The sequence below is a fragment of the Nannobrachium achirus genome (assembly GCF_963921795.1).
Source record: "Nannobrachium achirus genome assembly, chromosome: 21".
Taxonomy (NCBI): domain Eukaryota; kingdom Metazoa; phylum Chordata; class Actinopteri; order Myctophiformes; family Myctophidae; genus Nannobrachium; species Nannobrachium achirus.
This window is the reverse complement of record NC_137828.1, coordinates 36,933,031-36,952,932: the sequence shown is the minus strand read 5'-3', so window position 1 is coordinate 36,952,932 and position 19,902 is coordinate 36,933,031. Positions and strand designations below refer to the sequence as shown.

The 19,902-nt window shown below is 43.4% G+C and overlaps 2 protein-coding genes across 2 annotated transcripts in view; both read right to left on the bottom strand.

The window, feature by feature from the left end:
* nck1b (NCK adaptor protein 1b) overlaps positions 1–9,392 on the bottom strand; it is a 69,285-nt gene extending 59,893 nt beyond the window's left edge. The window contains exon 1 of the mRNA XM_080751883.1: positions 9,276–9,392. The gene's annotated coding sequence lies outside the window, so the exon portion shown is untranslated. The remainder of the gene's footprint in view (positions 1–9,275) is intronic.
* Positions 9,393–18,098: 8,706 nt separating this feature from the next.
* Positions 18,099–19,349, bottom strand: slc35g2b (solute carrier family 35 member G2b; the record flags this gene model as incomplete). Its single annotated transcript, XM_080751947.1, has 1 exon — positions 18,099–19,349. One exon carries the CDS (start codon positions 19,347–19,349, stop codon positions 18,099–18,101), a length of 1,251 nt encoding a protein of 416 aa, XP_080608073.1.
* Positions 19,350–19,902: the final 553 nt, after the last annotated feature.

Here is a 19,902-nt window from a genome sequence, read left to right as displayed (position 1 = left end):
TCGTCGACGCGTCGGAATGAACCCCTCGATTCGAATCGATTCCAAAAATCCCGAGTCGAGGACAGCCCTACACCTCAGACCAGTAAACTTGTGATAATGAACTTGAGGTTTAAGCTGAAGTTGACTTGTCGTCTCCCCAAAGCAGTAATATACTCTACTCTTGTTGCCCGTCTGTGTGAGGAATGAGGAAAGAGACCTCGGAAACAAAGTAACTTGTGCCCGCTGACCGCAACCAAACCGCCTATGAAGGACTGATTGATTGAATACTTTATTTCATTTATTTTCAAAGGTATACAGGCAGTACACAGTAGTAGTACACAAGTTATGAACGCACCTAGCTCTGGTCCATAGCGTTAGTGGAGTTCTCCCTAACGCTATGTTCCTCTACCTCCGTATTACTTGGCAAAACCGGAAAACCCCGCCGTCTGGTCCGAAAATAACAAAAACTGTTTTGCCCCTCATCAAACCAAAGGTATCATTGGACAGTTGAAAGCTTACTCTACTTAGTGGACGCGGGCTGAGCCCCCCACCACACGATTAAAATACATTTCTAGGGCAAAATGAAAAATATTCTACCGGATGGAGACTCCATTTCTTCTTGTTTTTCACTATTTGTCGTCGCCATCAAGGTGCCAACTCACTACTGCCGCGCAGGTCAGAGGACCGAATTACACTGAGCATTCGTCTCACTGGGTGTTATTCAACTCTGCGACGTTGGAAGCGCTGTTTCGTAAAAACCTGGAAGAGCGTCTCCATCCGGTGGAATATTTTTCATTTTGCCCTAGAAATGTATTTTAATCGTGTGGTGGGGGGCTCAGACCTCGTCCACTAAGTAGAGTAAGCTTTCAACTGTCCACTGATACCTTTGGTTTGGTGAGGGGCGAAACAGTTTTTGTTATTTTTGGACCAGACGGCGGGGTGTTCCGGTTTTGCCAAGGAATACGGAGGTAGAGGAACATAGCGTTAGGGAGAACTCCACTAACGCTATGGACCAGAGCTAGAACGCACCAAATGGATGATACAAAAAACCAAAGGCTTGTTTCCATTGTGGACACTCAAAATAACTGCAACTGCAACAAAAGCAACCAACACTGAGTCTGGTGCTGCCCATATACACGTGTAAAAAATGCTCCCAACTTGCTCGTCAATCGTCAAGTGGAGTTGTCCCGATACCAGTATCGGAAAATCTGCCCATACTGCCTAAAATGCTGGTATCGGTGAGCGTGCCAGTCTATGCCATTCTGATACCACATAATGTGTTAAATGATGATTTTTCATTTGACTATAAATGAAAAATCATCATATTTCGATTGCTTCAGTTGATGTTGCATGACTTTTGTATACGCTTACTGCACTATTTACATAATTTTACTAAAGTGTTGCAGCTGCACATTAACAATTATTAATGGATTTTGTATTTATTCCTAGATCAGTGGTTCTCAAACCTTATAATTTCAAGGACCCCCATAACTGTCCATTTGTTCCATGTGTACTCTAAGGGGTCCATTTGGAACCCACTCAAGAAACCTGGATGGACTGGAACACACTTTGAGAACCACTGTCCTAGATTTATTTTAATTAATCACCGGCAACGGATCGGTACTCTGGAAGGAGAAGTCTGTAGATCTCTATCGTCAAGCTCTGTTATTGCTGAGTGTGCAATTTCACTTCTCCTAAATAATAAAAACGGCTTCACAACAACAAAATGCTGATGCAAATAGCACGTTTTACATGTATGGATTACACAGACATTCAAGACGTTCCCCATCCTCTCCAGTCTCTACTATGCATTTCCTGATTGTTGAGGTGCATTCGCCTCAGGCAACACATGACATGCATGACATTATTTTGAGTGACATGATCCAACATTAATGTGACGGGAGATACATGGTCTCGATGCATCAGAAATGCATCAGAAATCATGTCTTGTTTCCATTCGCCTGTTTTGCCAGAGAAGCTTGCAACTTGCAAAAATAAACCCAAGATACACAGGAAAGACATCCTCGCATTTTCATACTCCATGGATTTAATGAAAAACTGAAAAAGTACCAAAATTATGGCACTGCGTCTTGAGCACAAATCACATAATATGTGTTAGAGAACATGACATATGCCCTTTTATCTCTTGATTCTCTCTGTGTTTTCTGTATCGTAGAAACCATAAGGCTCCTTTCACATTATAGTGGCAGAAATGCTGGCGTGCAAGTTTGGGCGCCAGGAGTATGCCTTGATAAGTGAAGCTGCAACCATAATAAATTAAACAGCGCTATTAAATCCTGGGCTGGCAGCAAATTTAAATAATGTTATATCTAATCCTAGCACCAAATTGAGCTGTGAGATTGTCCTCAGCTCATCGTGAGGTTGGACGTACTGCCTTCTGCAGTCTAAACTGTAATTAAGCCAACAAACGAGCGTGGTCTGCACGAGGGGGAAGGAGGGGGTAATCAGGTAATCGGGAGTCTTCAGGTAATATGGCAATCAGTGATTTCCTTTTTGGGCCACAAATCACAACGTGAAAAATCAGAAAATAGAAAAGCTTGCCCAAGCACATTTCTACAGCAAAATAATTAATTAAAATAATAATAATAATATTTAGTACAGTTTACATTCACTTTGGGACGATTCAAATTGGATTTGGGATGGTTCTAGGACGAAGGTGAAAAAAGACAGAGCGAGCCCTGAATGATATGGTCAGTAGGTTGAAAACAATCTTTTCCAGAGTGGTGCATGAATGTGACAAGTGTGTGGCATGAATGTGAAGGTTCTGGGAGATCACTTCATCACATGACATTAATTTAACACTTTTATAACAGAATGTTGACCACTTGGCCTAAATAAAGGCACTTAAGTATAGGTTCAAATGAAAAAAGAGAAAACCAAGGCACTCTTCTAAATATTAAAAAGCCTTTAATAAGTATTGGCTAAATCATAATTGAAAAAAAAAAGGTTAAAAATGGGATCACCCACGTGTTTCGGCTCTTTGAGCTTTCCTCAGGGTACTTAAGTACAGGTGTTGGTACCGCAAGCAGCGGTGTTGACCCACTTAGACACACGCAGGTGAAAAGTTCTCTCAACAGCGAGAGCCCTACATTATGTTACGTTAGTTTATGTGCTAAAAGTGAGATTTGGACACCTGTTTCGCCATACAATAAGAGATAACAGAGCACAAAAGCAACAGACTGACGGCCTACTGCAACAAAAATGTCAACCAAAATCTAAATTCTACAAAAGTTCCACGTTGCTTTAACAAAGATCCAACTACAGTAAGTTCAAAATAATCAAATAAAATATTATTTCCACCCAAAACAAATAATGCATACAAGTTCATAGTGGACGCAGCTTAAACGCATGATAAATGAGTCAGACTATCAGTAGGCACTGAGGCATATTAGTGGAATGTAATAGCCTAGCTAGTGAGGAGGGTGAAATTAAGCCATAAAGGGGCCAGAGTCAGCCCACAGGTCATCAGTTCCACAACAACTGCTCTTTGATGTCATTTAGTACATTGGTTCTCAAAGTGGGGTCCGGGGACCCCCAGGGGTCTTTGAGGGAGTTCCAGGGGGTCCCCAGGAAAATGATAGTTAGGAACCAAATGGTCCCTTATGGGTCTGTACAAATGGGACCACAAATTGTCTAAACTTGTTTTAATTCAGTTGAACGTCCTACTACAATGAATTGAATTGCCTCACATGCGCATTTGCCATTTGACTTGGTCAGGTCAAGTACTAGATTCAGGATGGCTGAACGTGCAAAGTGGTCAATGCTTGGCTATGTTTCACTAAAGCAAAAGCTAAGGAAGCTAAGGAATATAAGCTAAGGAAAGGAATATAAGCTAAACGCACTTTATCCGGGTAGCTCAGTCGGTAGAGCTCTTGCCTTTGTACCGCAAGGTCATGGGTTTGATTCCGGGCACCGCCAACTCAGCGTATGAGTAGCACGGCTTGGCAAGTCGTGCGGCAAGTACTGGGAGCTGATGGTAGGTGTGGCGCTCCACCTCAGCAGTCCATCTCCCAGGGGTCTAGCGCATTGTAACGGGGACAGACTCCCGCGTGTTACCGGCTGATACCGACAATAAGCCACTCCCGACCTACTTGTTGTTGTTTTGCACTTTATGATTTTAAAGGCGAAAACACAAAGCACTAAAGCACCTCACGTTGTGCATCAGGTACAGTATGACAGTGTCACGTGCCAAAAAGAACTGCTCTTCAAGTTAAATAACATATGTACAAGCTAACAACATTGTCTAGCAATGATATCATTGAATCTGCAACCTCTCCACAAGTACAGAAGTTACAATATGGATATTACCCAACACCAGTGTGAAAACAAAATAATTCCTCAATATTTAGTAACTATATTTTATATTGTTATAATTATTATTATATTTTATAACTGATTAAAGAAAAATGTGTCACTAGCGTTATGTCTGATAGAAGAATATTTGGCACAGTAGTACATTTGCATAACGCACATATTTCACACATGTGAAATTTGTCCTCAGCATTTAACCCATCTTAACTATTAGGAGTGGTGTGTGTGCTATTAATACAGCACTCCGGGAGCAGTTAGGGGTTAAGTGTCCTGCTCAGGGACACTTTGACACAGCAGGGCCAGGGGGCGACCGCGAACCAGGGACCTTCTGATTCCCTCTAACCATTCAGCTGGGGCTAGCAATGAGTTGTAATGATAAGCCAAAATATGTGTAACTTAAGTCAGAGGTCTTCAATGTTTTCTGGCCAAGGACCCCTTAGTTGAGAGAGAAATGAAGCAGGGACCCCCACAACCTTTTCATAGATTCCATATAGTTTCATCGTTTGACAGCACAATGCCACAATCATCAGTGTATTTTGGATTCATGTCCATTTGTTTTTTCAGATATTTAACCATTTGAACCGTCAATACTTAATAAACTTGACCTTTCATTCTGTTCTCTTTTTCCTCTCTACACCAAACCTCTTTGCCGATGCGAGGCGTTTTGAGCTTGTAGATCTGCTATTTTTGCCAAAAGTTCTCAAATGTGGACACTAGGGTTCTAGTGGTTAATATAAAAATCAAACCTCGGTTCGAAGTGAAGCGGTGAATCTTAGTATAGAATTGTCTGGAGAGCCGGTATGATAGCCGGTATAATGAGACCTATTGCATGTACAAGACAGATAAAACCTGAAGGCCAAATTATCATGTGAAGCTTGACCAATCCTCAAAGTATCCATTCATCTGACCGGGAGGGACACCGCACACATATTCTGGACGTACAGGACAGATAAAGCCTATTCATTCTGAACTGAAATGACCATATATATGGACATGGGACACACATTTTGCTTTTTGAAAAAGCCTATTTATTCTGGACTGATATTTTGCACGTACGGGACAGGAAAAACCTGTTCATTCTGGCCTGGAGTGACCATATATGGACATGAGGTGACATACATTGTGTTTATGAAAAACCCTGTTCATTCTGGACTGAGATCACCATATATGGTAATTAAACGGACATTCTGTTTTTGAAAAAGCCTGTTCATTCTGGACTAAAATGACCATATATGGGCGTGATACACACAAAGCCACTCATTGGAAGCGGTTTTCACCGCTTCAAAAAAGGAGAAAAAAGGTTTCTATCACACAAAGATTTGGAGGATCCCCTATAGTAACTCTGAGAACCCCCTAGGGGTCCCGGACCCCATGTTGAAGACCCTTGACTTAATTAATTAATAAAAAGCAATAACATACATTTTTATCGTTGTCTCTTCTTTCCACCAAATAATAGAAAAGTACCAATATAGACTCTAAAATGTAATGACTATCAAATGATGTCAGTATCAATAGCAATTTATGATCCTCATCCCTAGTTAAGACTGTTGACAGGGAAGATAAAGAGAAATGCAAAGAATGGAAGAATTCTGATCCCAAAATAACTGAGACTAAAATAATAACTTCAGGCCTACCCTGAATGAATCGTACAGCCCTAATTCCTGCCATATTACGTGCTATAAAGGTACATTTAAAAAGGTGCGCGACTGCTCACATATGATTGATATTGTACAGTATATCTTAGCTTGAGAAAGGTGAACTTGAACGAATTCAAAGTGGAAAAAACTGCTTATGGTCGTTAGTATCAAATCGGGTGTTTGTGTAATAGGATCCCAAATTTAGCAACTTGTCTTCATCATGATGGCAGCATTGGTCAGATAGGCTACCCAATAAAACAGAACCCCATACCATGACGCACTATAGGCTAAGGGCCGATGCATACTCCACTTTTAGAGACAAATTTATTTCGGTTCGGCTCTGTCTAAACTACAATATGACGTCATTCAGAATTTCAGAGGTTCGGGTCCCGTCATTAATTCAGCTGGTCGGTGTTGCTGAGATTTTGTGTCGTGACAGTAAAAGTGTAGTATGCATCGGCCCTAAAAAGGGGACCTCCTAGAATAAGGAACTAAGATGAAGATCACATCGCTCATGCGACATCGCAACGAGTATCTCAACCACATAGCAGGCCGAGACTAATTATAGGACATGAACAAATGTTGACAACCCAAACATCATTAAGTGCGCAGTATCTAATGATATGGCCTACCCATGAATCAGCAGTGAGTGCTAATGACAGACTATTGGAATGATTTGGAGGTGCAGTCTGCACTGGTCTCCTATTCAAGAGGATTTTGTCTGTGTGACATTTTTGCTAAAGCCGTTAGCTGAAATGGTAGAAATGTACATCAATCACCACATCTATCTACCACAGTATAAGTCTGGGCTACTTCGCTGTGCATTAGCCAAGTTACTGACAACTGACCTTGGTTTAGGGTCCCAGTCGATCTCTGTTATTGACTGCTCAAACATGCCTTCATGCTTGCATGATCATAGTAAAACCATGCAAGCAGGAAAGACATGGCATAAAAGAACCAAAAGAAGAAATGAAAGAGAGCTTATGCAATAAAGAAACAAAGATATGAACTGCAGGGAAATACCTTTTCCCCTATTTCTCAATATCAATGAAAACCCTAAAGCCACAATACAAGCCTAAAGCCAAGTCAAGCCTAGGCTAGACAGCAGAATTTTCTATTTGACCAGGGAGGTTTTCAGCCGCATTAGTTCTATAGCTATCATGAAAACTGCACAGCTGGTATTTTCCTTTAGGTTGTAGGGCCAGATTTGGTTGCTGGAGGCCACTGGTAAACCACCGCCTGGAGTTCAGGATAAGGCAAGGACATGTTCTTACCAAAAGAGCTAACCCTGTCTGTGCCCTTGAAATCCTAGCCATTAGGATAGTTGTAGCAAAATATGTAAAACGATTAAAGCTACTGCTAGGACATATTTTGAGCACAGTAGCTCTCTGAGCAGATCGGAGCAATATGAAGGAGAGACAGATGAAGTAAACAAGGCCACGTCACTGCAATGTCAACATTATGCACCCAGCTGGGTGGTGAGGAGACCAAACTAAAGCAGGAAGGCCGTTCTGAAAGGCAGTTCTGTACCGAAGAGGAATGAGAGGACATGGCAAAGGGGAAGACAAAAGGGTAAAATGTTCCTTCTCCGAAAGAGAGAAGAGAATAGCTAATTTCACGAGTCTTATAAACGTTCCTGCATGGAGTGCGGTAATTCAGTGTTAGCCTTTAAAGAATTACCACTTATGATGACTCTCTCAACCCTCTTCCTTCTATGACTATTTTCCTCCCTGCCGCACACGGTGCAGACAAAATACAGACCCCCTCCTTCCCTTTAACCTTAATGAGAGACTGTGAAGAGGCCTGTCAGTGTGACAATAATTACAGAAACATTATTCACCAGCTGCAACTGCCCCCTGCTTTCCAAAGTGTACACTACTACTACTACACCCAGTGCTGAGCTGCTGACTCAATGACACATGGTCTAAAACCCAACAGATCAGTAAATTAATGATCCCTCTTTCTGGTGAAATACTTCTGAAAGGATATGAATCTGTTTTGGTTTTGTAACATAATGGCAAAGGAAAGGTTTTGTAGGCCTAAGTACCAAGAGACAGAAAATGGACTGCACACGTTATCGCTTATCATCACATAATAAATACACTAATAACACATGCCATTTATAGTCTGGCTTTGGTTCTGTAAAGTCAACAACCAGCCTGAAATCAAAACAATGACAGGAGAATGAGATACCGGCAGGTAATTTTGAATGTATGAGGCTCATGTGACCATGAAGTTATATTCTGTGAGGAACTTACTGGTCACCAACTCTGGTTACCATGACTACGAGATCATGTAAATGCACTAGACACTAGATACACCAAATATAACTGAGAGACATATTTGCATATTTCTCTACTCATAAGTTATTGACCTCATCGTGATGATGGTTTTACAAGAAAAATGTGAGTTCCTTCCTACTAGTGTGAGTAGGCCCATTCCGATGCATCATGCATCAACACAACACACTGCCAGTAACCAAGCAAGCAGCAGCCAGCAGGTGATGATCACAATAACCTGTTGTGTGTGATGACTACATACAATAGGCTCAGCCACAAAGATCCTGTGCAGAATGAATGCAGTACTCTTCACGACAAACTTACAATGCAGATAAGAGATAACATTAGGTAGGTCATCGTGTATACATCTGATATCATAATCTGGCACACACAGACACAACCCCTTAACACCTCCCAAATCAAAAATCCAATAATCAGTGTTAAAATCCAGGGGGATGGATGGAGAGAGGGGTGAGCGCTGCGATTGATTCCCTGGCTCTTATACAGCTGCAAGGCGTTTTCCCCAGTTTATCATCTAACCCAGTTATGTTACCCGAGAGGATTTCAAGTAACGTGTTTAAAACTGTGTGAAATCGAATGGATAATGGACCCCAACATTTCAGGGGGTCCGTCGTGCATTAAAGCAGCGGTGCTGATCTTGCCTTCAGTTAGTAAAACTACAATAACATAAGCTTGCTTGACAGCATCGCTTGCCGGGGCTAACTCAAGATTAAAACTGGGTGGAAAAATGCATTTAGGATAACCAACCAGCGCTACAGCCCTTCCATCCGACCGATACAGAATCCATTGTCACTGTGACAATGACACTGTGGTGGTGCTGGTGACTAAACCACAATCTCGACATGTGTGTTCTGTTAGCAGTAGCACATCTAACCAGCTGTTTGGATGAATGCTGGCCATGTTGGCATTGGCTACACAGGAGACTATGGTTATGCTATGTGTGTTAGCACGGTTAGCCTACGTTAGCACTAGACAGATCCATCCCATTATACCCAGGCTGCTCCCACTACTCAGTCTCTCTTCTTACCTGATCGCTGTTGTCTGCTGGTAGGTTGCAGCCACCTTTTCTTACGGTCGGTACCATATGTGGCGTGGCGCACAATGAAATGTGTAAATAAACAGACAAAGGCCGAGGAAGTCGCTGTTGTGTCTGTCTGTGTGTAACTTGTGGTGGCTGACTGGCCTAGCTGGATCATACAGTCACAGTATGCCCTGCTGGAATAGCAGCAGCAATCCAAAATCAAAGCATGACATGGCCTGGAGCTCGGCTAGGGAGAGGGGAACCGACATCGGACATCCTCCCATAGCCCGGATAGACGACGACTGCTGTGATTCGCTAGTTGGTTGCCAGGTAACCGACCGTTTGACACGAGGGGACATTTTTTATGCGTAGGCTACACCAAGGGGTCTTCAACAGGGGGTCCGGGACCCCTAGGGGGTCGTCAGAGTTACTGCAGGGGGCCCTCCAAATCTTTTTGTGATTGAAACTTTTTTTTTCTCCTTTTTTATATTAACCATTTGAACCCTAGTGCCCATATTCTGAGAACTTTAGCCAAAAATAGCAGATCTACAAGCTCTCAACGCCGCCTCGCGCTGCAAGGCGTTGTGAGCTTGTTGATCGGTTATTTTTTATGGCAAAGGTTTGGTGTAGAGGGGGAAAAGAACAGACTAAATAGTAAGAGTGAAAGGTCAAGTTTATTAAGTATTGACGTTGCTGTCAAACAATGAAACGCTATGGAATCTATGAAAGGGTTGTGGGGGGTCCCTGCTTCATCCGGCTTCATCTCTCTCTCTCGACTAGTAAGGGGTCCTTGGGCTGAAAACGTTGGAGGCCCCTGGTGTAGCCTACCCAGTATTAGGCCTACAGAGGCGTAATTTCAGATGGAAATAAGGGGCGGCAAAAAAGGCTTTACCACTTTAGCATCGATCATTTCTAAAATAGCGAAAATAGTGGATCTAGCCTACTACAGGCTCCCAACGGTCACCAAGCCAAGTGTTGAGAGCCTGTAGATCTACTGTTTTCACTATTTGTTTGGGGGCGAAAAAATAAAATGTTTGTGGAGATATGTTCGCCTATATGACATTCCCAAAATTGGGATACCACGTTGAAAGTGGTTAATAAATGAGTTGGGGACAATATGCATTAATTAACTGAATTTGAGGTATCCCCTGATGCCCCAAAAGACGCCCCGGCCTCACTTATTATTGGAGCTGTGTGGAACAGAGCTCCCCATAGGCAGCAATGTGTGTCCAGTCTCACAAGTGAGAACTGTCCCGTTGAGTTTGGAACTGTCCCGTTGAGTTTGAACAGGATCTGCGCATGCGCGACACACGCACGCACACGCACGCACGCACACACACACACACACACACACACACACACACACACACACACTGCTGCATGGTTAATCGTTTTCAAACCGAAATCGCGATGCGAAATCCCGCGATTAGCGAATCGCAAAGGCCACGGTTTCTCTGCGAAGTAGACTTCACAAGCAATATGGAGACGTTTTAATTTTTGAAATCCCTTCATAATTGACTAACTAAGGAATGATCAAATCAAACTGTGGTGACTTTCTTTGCTTCCGAGCATCCACACCGCTGAAAGTGAAAGTGAATTTGGCACAGTGGCCACTGTGCAGGACTCTGCCAGTGCGTGGGGAAGTTTTCATTTTTTTATTTAAATAAGAAAAGAACAAATCAAACATAGCAAAAATACGTTGCCTGTTGTTGTCGTTTTTAATTTATTCATTTATATATATATTTGTATTTATATATATATATTTCCATTATAAAATGGATTAAAAAATTATAAAAAATATTAGGCCTATTATTTTTCAAACATAGCAAAAATACGTTGCCTGTTGTTGTCGTTTTTTATTTATTCATTTATATATATATATTTTATATATATATATATATATTTCCATTATAAAATGGATTAAAAAATGGTAAAAAATATTAGGCCTATTATTTTTTCGCGGGCGCGAGCGGGCCCCCATGGGCCCAGAAACGGCTCTGCACACACACACACACACACACACACACACACACACAGCTCCACTTCGAACGGAGGTTTGATTTTTATTATGCATGCAGCTGCTACATTGATAAAGGTTTACGTTTGTTTTGACAAGATGAACCTTTCTTTATGTGGGGTATTTATTTAAATGTATTTGTCCAGCTCTCATAGCTCTACTTCAACTACTTGTACTTCCCCGGACTCCCCGCCCAAACAACGTGTATGTAAATTAATGATGAAACCCCAGCGGTTTGACTGACGACTTCGCGTCCCTCCGGTCAATGGGATCTAGACGCTACCCTCGCTAGTTGATTGCTGCCGCCCAGGTCTCTTTCGATTGGATGCAGAAGAAATACGTGTCTTTTCCCATTGGATGGTGGTTTTGTCAGTCAGTCACATCGCTAATTGCTCCCTAATCAGAACATGTATGATATTGATGTATTGACTTGTTATTGTCTCCACCAGCCGAAGGCTGAGGGAGAGTATGTTTTCCCCTCCGTCCGTCCGTCCGTCCGTCCGTGCGTCCGTGCGTCCTCGCAGTTTGTGAACAGCTAATCTCAGTCACGTTGGCCCGATCGCTGCCAAACTGAGCACACACACTCCCTGGATGCCAATCTAGAACCTCTGCCCCACATTTTTTAAATCAGCCTCATGGTGGCGCTATAACAGGCCGATTTGTGTGGCCTGGTTGTTACCAGCTAATCTCCGGCGCCGTTGGCCCGATCGCTGCCAAACTGAGCACACACACTCCCTGGATGCTAATTCAGAACCTCTGCCCCACATTTTCTAAATCAGCCTCATGGTGGCGCTATAACAGGCCGATTTGTGTGGCCTGGTGGAGACCTGTGCTCGGAAGAGCACTGCTTCTAGTATTTTATTGTGCAGTATAGGCTATTATTTTTGTGCTGCTGATATACAAAATAAAAATAAAAATAGAAATCTCCCAAAAACATGCTCCCTAGCAAGGCCTGCCTTATCAGACCATCATCACAGGAAATAGCGAGATTTCCCCATCACAGAATAAAGACCTGTGTGTGTGTGTGTGTGTGTGTGTGTGTGTGTGTGTGTGTGTGTGTGTGTGTGTGTGTGTGTGTGTGCGCGTGTGTGCGTGCGTGCGTGCGTGCGTGCGTGCGTGCACATGTGCATGTGTACTTACCTCTGCTTACAGCTCCTCATCCAGCAGTCATATCAAAACTTGACTTATCTGAGTAGTTCTTAAAACTTGACAGACTCTGTCCTCACTGGCATCCTGGCCTCTAACTGTTCCAAAATGCCATGGCACGATTGGTCTTCAACCAGCCAAAATTCTCACTTGTACCCCCTTCTCCGCTCCCTCCACTGTCTCTTGGTTGCTGCCCGCACAGAGTACAAAACACTGATGCTGGCCCTCAAAGCAGCCAAAGGTATGGCACCTCCATACCTACAAAGCCTGATCAACCCCTACAACCCCACCCGTTCACTCAGATCAGCTTACACAGGGATGCTGACAGAACCCTCGCTAAAAACCCCGGGACAAAAATCCACTCGTCCTGGACAGTTCTCCGTCCTGGCCCCAAACTGTCGAACTCCCTGTCGCAGTTAGAACAGCAGTGGTCTGACTCTGAAGACTCACCTCTTCAGACTCCACCTTAGCCCATAGCACTTATCGTAGCACTTGCCTACTCTCAATGACCATACATGTAAGTTAGATAGCATTTTTTAGGTTTTAAATAAAGTTTTTACTGAATAGGTACCTGCAGATTACTATTTCTATGCATTTTGATGTATTGATGTATTACCTTGCTTATTGTAAGTCGCTCTGTATTAAGAGCGTCTGCTAATTGCCTAAATTGTTAATTGTAATTGTAAAGTCACAAGCCGAGCGTGCTCCAGTGTAGATCATTTGCATTGTTCCACACCCCACTTAACACCATAAAAGACAACCCGGAAATGACCCACATGGAAAAACAGATCTGCAAGATTGAGGGAAGAGAACAAATGGTGGATGGAACGCTGTCCTTGTCCATCCCTGTGAACTGTGGGGTTCCCCAAGGAAGCATAGTAGGGCCGTCACTGTTCCTTCTAACGACATGAAAGCAGCCTGTAACTGCAATTTGTTCTTGTTCGCTGATGACTCAGCACTCCTGGTTTGGATGAGGACAAAATGCAATGTGGAATGCCTCAGTTCTGGACAAAATCATGGCTAATTGGCTATGAAAAAGTACACAGATTCTGTCCAAACAAATTGCCATTACACCTTGGTACTGCAAAACAGAATCCATTATTTTTGGGTCCAAATATAATATACCCTTAGTATTGCAAATAATTTCAATGTCAGAGTTGACAATATAGTAATCTCAAGCAAAGAAGAGGTTACCTATTTGGGCTGAATATTCTTGACACAAACTGACAGGTAAAAAAATTGCATCAAAAGTGATAAAGAAAGTCAACCAAAGAACTATAGCTTTTATAGGCAAGACTCTTGCTGGAGGCCTCATTGAATGCCATTTTGATTACAGCACATAACCCAAACTCTGCACAATGGAAACAAGTCCCTAGGACTTTTTTGGGGATCATCCTTTTAGCCTTAATGTCTTACTGTACCTTGTACTGTTTACATTTCTGACAATTAAAGTCAATCAATCAAATTACAATGCGTCGAATCACACATCAATCTGTCTGGAAGAGAGTCCCTTGATCACACGATGGATCAACTGAACGTTAATAAAGTAATGTGTGGAGAATAAGAAGTTATAGTTTAAACCCATCACCAAATAATAGGCTAATAAAACGTGGAAAGATATTATATAAGCCTTTTCTACTACAGAATGCTCACATTTGACAGGTAACAATGGCGATACATACTATGGACCAGATTGTGTTTTATTGATCACTGAGGAGAATTCCGTTCTTTGGATTCAAAACATATCCTTACGTTGGAATGGGGAATGCTGCCACACTGTATCCTCATCAGATGGTAAGACATAATACATGTGGGGCGCCCGCTGGCCTACTGGTCCAGGTGCATACCACTTCGGCTTTGCCACATAGGCATGGAAGCCTAGCGGCGTCGCCGTTTCGATTCCCAATCCGGACGACCTTTGCCGCGTGTCACTCCCCATCTCTCCCCCATTTCCTGTCAGTCTACTGTCCTATCAATAAAGGCCCAAAAACAAATCTTAAAAAAAGACAGAGTGGCCTAATAATTCAGCTCTAAACGCATCAACTGAAAAAAAGGTTGAATTTGCATCATGTCTATAATATGCAACCAAGCAATAGATAGTGTTGTGTTGGATAAAAAAGCACAATATACGGTAAAGGCACCATTTACCATTTATGAGCGAACCCGAGCTTGGTGAATGACGAGGCCCATTGGTCAGATCGGTGGTGCGACATAGGTGTGAGAGAGCTGTAGCATAGCCCTCATTAATAAATAAAAAAATCATGGGGTCAAGGGTCGCCTATGTGTGTGTGTGTGTGTGTGTGTGTGTGTGTGTGTGTGTGTGTGTGTGTGTGTGTGTGTGTGACTCAACAGCGTCACTTGGTCACCCAGGCCTGCCACTGGTCACCCAGCGGCATTGCAGCTCAGTCTACATACCGGTACAAACATACATAGTTACATAGTTACCTACAGTACACACGATGTCACGCATTGGAGACGGTGTGACCACTGCTCAAAAACACATATACGCGATACCTGTTTTGTCTTCAAATCCTTTATGACGCTATAAATACGGATCTTTCTGTCCATACAGTATAGACTATAGAGTCTATACTGTTTGTTTTTAATGGACCTTGAAGTCTGTAAATAAAAGTTGATTGATTGATTGATTGATTGATTGATTGATATAGTATAGTCTATACCAAGGGTCTTCAACGTTTTACAGGCCAAGGACCCCTTAGCTAAGAGTGAGATGAAGCAGGGACCCCCACTACATACATACTGTAATAAAATTGTGTTGCAGATTAACCTTTTCATAGATTTCATAGATAGCTTTGTAGACTTGTTTGACAGCACTATCATCAGTGTTATAATCTGTAGTTAATGTATTTATGTTCATGTATATTTTCAGACACCTCAATAGTAAACTTGACCTTTGACTTGACCTGCTCTTTACACCAAACCTATTTGCAGAAGCTAGACGATCTACTAGCTCACAGCGGTGTGGGTGCTTGTAGATCTGCTACAAGATTTTGGCTAATGTTTCCCTCAGAATGGGGATGCCATAGGGCTCCAAGTGCTTAATGTAAAAAAAAAAAAATCCTATCATACAAAGATTTGACCCCCCTAGTAACTCTGAGGACCACCCTGTTGAAGACCCCTGTTCTATAGTCTACTGTACAGATGCACTCTCACACCTACCGACCCACACACACATACACAATGCAATAACTCGTCTTCAAATTCCACACTGGCCCCTACTGGGAATTGACGCTAGCGCTAATAAACAAGTACAGTATGCGGTGAAGGGAGGATTCTCATGGTAATGATGACGAAGGCTGTACAGAACACTGCAGGATGCAGTCTAACAGATGGGCCTACTCTACATGTAGTCCATCCATAGTGCATCCATTTCCTAATCAAGAAAGGTCACATTACCAGAACTAGGCTTCCATCCCATAATGCCATCTCAACTTTGAATACTGGAGGGTAAACCTAAAACTGAACTGTTTGCCTAGATTTTCAAGCCAATATTCAAGACCAAAATCCAAATAAGCCATGCAATCTTTTCCAGAATGAGAATATATCAATGTGTTTAAAACAAGTAACTTTAAATGTATTCTGGCTATATTAGTCCTTCACCTGGTGGAAGAAAATAAAAGTATGTGTAACATGCAGAAAATGTTGTATTACAGATCATTTAGAGCATCATTGAACTGAACTATAATAAATGATGTGTTAATTTATCCAATAGGCAGTACTACACAAATTATGGCAACAGAGGACAACTGAACTCAATCTAAAAGTAGCCTACTTTAATAACATAAACCTCACTGCTGGAACTTGAAGCCTGGAAACACAAGCCAAATTCACAACCCAACCCAACGTGCGGTTTTGGAACTCCACCTGGTGGACTTGCAGTGAAGCTACACTATTCCGCTCTCTCCTTTCAACCATCCTGAGAAGAAGAACCGTCATTATAATCCTTATTCATTCCATCACGGCTGTGTGTTGCCTTAGGCAGAGTGCAGACTGATTGGCTCAGCTGGGTTCTCTGTTCTCTCTCTCCACGGAGAAACAAAGCCTTCTCAGCTAGCCTAGATCTGAGTATCTCTCCAGCAGAAAAGGGGAAGGAAGATGAAGTTATGTTATTTAAGGGAACTAGAATTCAATTCTGCGCACACGTCTCAGGGCATTATGCGATGGCCATCTGAAAGCAAACTGGAGCCGAGCACAGAGATTTAATTGCTACACATCAACCAAATGCTGAGAGTAGAGTGTATACACAAGATACAATATAATAACATACTGTAGCAAGGGAGGGTGGGCCAGGGTGGGCCTATCTGTTTTTTTTTCATCCACGCCTTCCGTGATTTAATTACATCCCCAGCATGGCAATAGCCTCTGTGTGGAGGAAAGAATCCAGTATTCTATTAATAGTGCTATATGCCTGACTGATATGCATACAAATAACAGTACCTCTTAAATCTATTACACCTCAAATTATTATAATAGACCCAGCTACAAGTTGACGAAAGCAGGAATTCCCTCCACTATTCAAGCTGCTGTCTTGCCTCTGGTTCCAGATCCCATTTAGCAGCATCTTAACCAATGGGTAATATAGGACCACAATGGAAACAAGTCCCGGTGTGTTATCCTTTTAGCCTAAATGACTAAATGACGTACCTCATGCTGTTTACATTTCTGACTAATATAGTATTCAATCAATACACACTATGGATAGGCTACATGTTTGTTTGTTTGATTGATTGATTTGCAGACAATAAGCTATTTCTTTAGTTACTCTGTATAAATATAAACGGTTATTTTATTCAGTGTCATGGTGGTCCGCTGACAACTTCATAGTGAAACTGGTGTGGTTGTGACTTGTGAGGTAGTGAGACAATACAAGAAAACGCCACACCTTGTCAATGTTGCAACAATAAAGGACAGATGTTATTAAAACTATCTTGTCACTCTGTAAACACACAAGACCAGATGCAATATTGTTTCATATTCAACAACAAAACACATCACAATGAGGAGTTAATGCTGCAATCCACAACTTATTTGAATGAATAAAATGTTATTTGAATCAATCTGTATGGTCACCAAACCACCTAATGGTGGACAACTAGTAACGCCGGACCAAGTAAGGGTGTCTTATTGGCAGAGAGGTACGAATTAATTCTCTCATGCAGAAAATTTACCCTGGTATGACATGTAGTAAAGGGCTGTCCATAAAGATTTGACCGAAGATTTCGGTCAAAAGGTCCTTTTCAACCATAAAATTATGTCCCTGGGGACTTCTGAAAAGCATTAGACCGAATGAGAGTTCGGAAATTTGCACGTCGGAAAACACAACTCACCGAACATTTCGGTCGAAGTATGGAGAGGCCTTTAGTTATGGATTCCAGCTTTAAATGATTGTTTTCCGCTGAAAAGTTGCTACGAGAGACCATTCGACTATTAAAGCAACACTACTAAAGCTATAAAATCACCACGGCACATGTCTCCTTTATTTCACGCACACACACACACACACAGATATTAAGACATTATTATTACACACTGGCACTCTTCCAACAACACACAACAATACCAAATCAAAAGATCCAGACATTCTTGAGATTGCACATGAACCGATCAACACTGTAAACATAGACAAGAGAGAAACAGCCACAGAGTCATTTGATGGGCGAGTCCAGGATCTCCTGATAATCCTGTCGCATGGCCCTGCTCACCCGGTACAGCTTCAACCCGGTCAGGGTGAACACGCTGACCATGATGACCAGAGCGCCCATGATGTCGTAGCGGGACGGGATCATCCTCAGGACGATGAGCTGGAGAATCATGGCCACCACGATTTCCAGGTGTTGAACGGTGCTGACTAAGGCCGGGTGGAATTTGTTCAGAGCGTAGTAGACCCCCAGGAACGCCACGGTGGAGCAGATACAGATCCCAATCAGGTAGCCCCAGGTCTCCACGTCAAGGGGGACGATGGGCTCCTGCATGACAAACATAGTGGACGCTCCCCACACCGTGCCGGTCCACCCGAAGGTGAAGAGTGCCGTCCACATGCTGACGCGGTCCTTGATGGACCGGTAGATGATCATGGAGAGGGCGGCCATCAGGCCGGCCATCACCGTCATGCTGTAGCCGAACGCCTCCTTCCAGAAGCTCAGCCGGGTCTTCTCCTCGTCCGCGATGTTGGGGACCACGACGAGGCACAGGCCGAACACGCTGCCCACCACCGCCACCACGTCGCTGTAGGCCAGCCTCTCGTCCAGCAGCAGGAAGGCCAGCACGCCGCTGAAGACGGTGGTGCAAGCGCGCCACATGATGGTGCCGTTGCTGGGCGGCACGATGGCAAAGGAGGTGTAGGCGCAGGTGATGGAGATTACATTGCAGACCCCGTAGAAGAACAGTCGTAGCCGGTAGCCCTTGGGGCCGAAGGGGGCCTCCTTTCTGTAAAAGACCACCAGTATGGACAGCACTTGGATCACGGAGCGGATGAACAGCAGCTCCAGCGAGGGCACTTTAGAGCGGTCCGCCGCTAGCCGGGTGATCAGCGCCACGCACCCGTGAGCCGCGGCCGCCCCGAACAAGGCCATCCACGTCACCCTAGAGGCCAAAACGTTTGCCTCGCCGAAGCTGGCCAGCTGGCTCTCCACCCCCTTGTCCCTCTGCGGCTGGCCCGGCTGCTTGGGCTGGGTTTCCATGGTACCAAAGAATGTCCTGCCACCTTTACTGTCCGACACCAGTCTCTTCTCCACGTTTGCCTCTGCGTAAGCACCAAAGTCCTCAAAGGAAGGGGCGTCATCGTACCCCTCGTCGCCAGGCTGGGGGAAGTGGGTGGCATATTTGACTGTAACCGTGTTGGGGTGGATCTTGACCCGCTTTTTGGATCCGTGCAGCTGGGATGGAGATGGATCCATGCTTGCTTGTCTCAGGGTTTGTTTGTTGCTTTGCAGTCAGAGGAAAATCTGTAAAATAAAACGTGTTGTTAGCCATTATTGTGATATATGGTATACAATTCAAAGACCATTGCTCTGTGGTGTTTTTATTTTTTGCTTACGTAGTCAAAATAGAGCGTGCGGGGGGAGGGGGTGTTCAGTCAGAGAGATGAAAAAAGCATTCATCATTCAAACTCCCCACATACAGATGCACGCACACAAATGCACACACACACACACACACACACACACACACACACACACACACACACACACACACACACACACACACACACACACACACACACACACACACACACACACACACACACACACACACTTAGTGACACACTTACCCTTTTACCCTGTCTCCCCTTATGCTCAATTTATGCCACATCGTACGACAGTGTTGGTCACCAAAATGCGCAGATCAACAAGCTCACAATGAGTCGCAGAGGCCATGCTTTATGAGCTTGCAGATCGGCTATTTACGGCACATGACACTGTCATACAATCAAGTATAAACCAGGCTTTA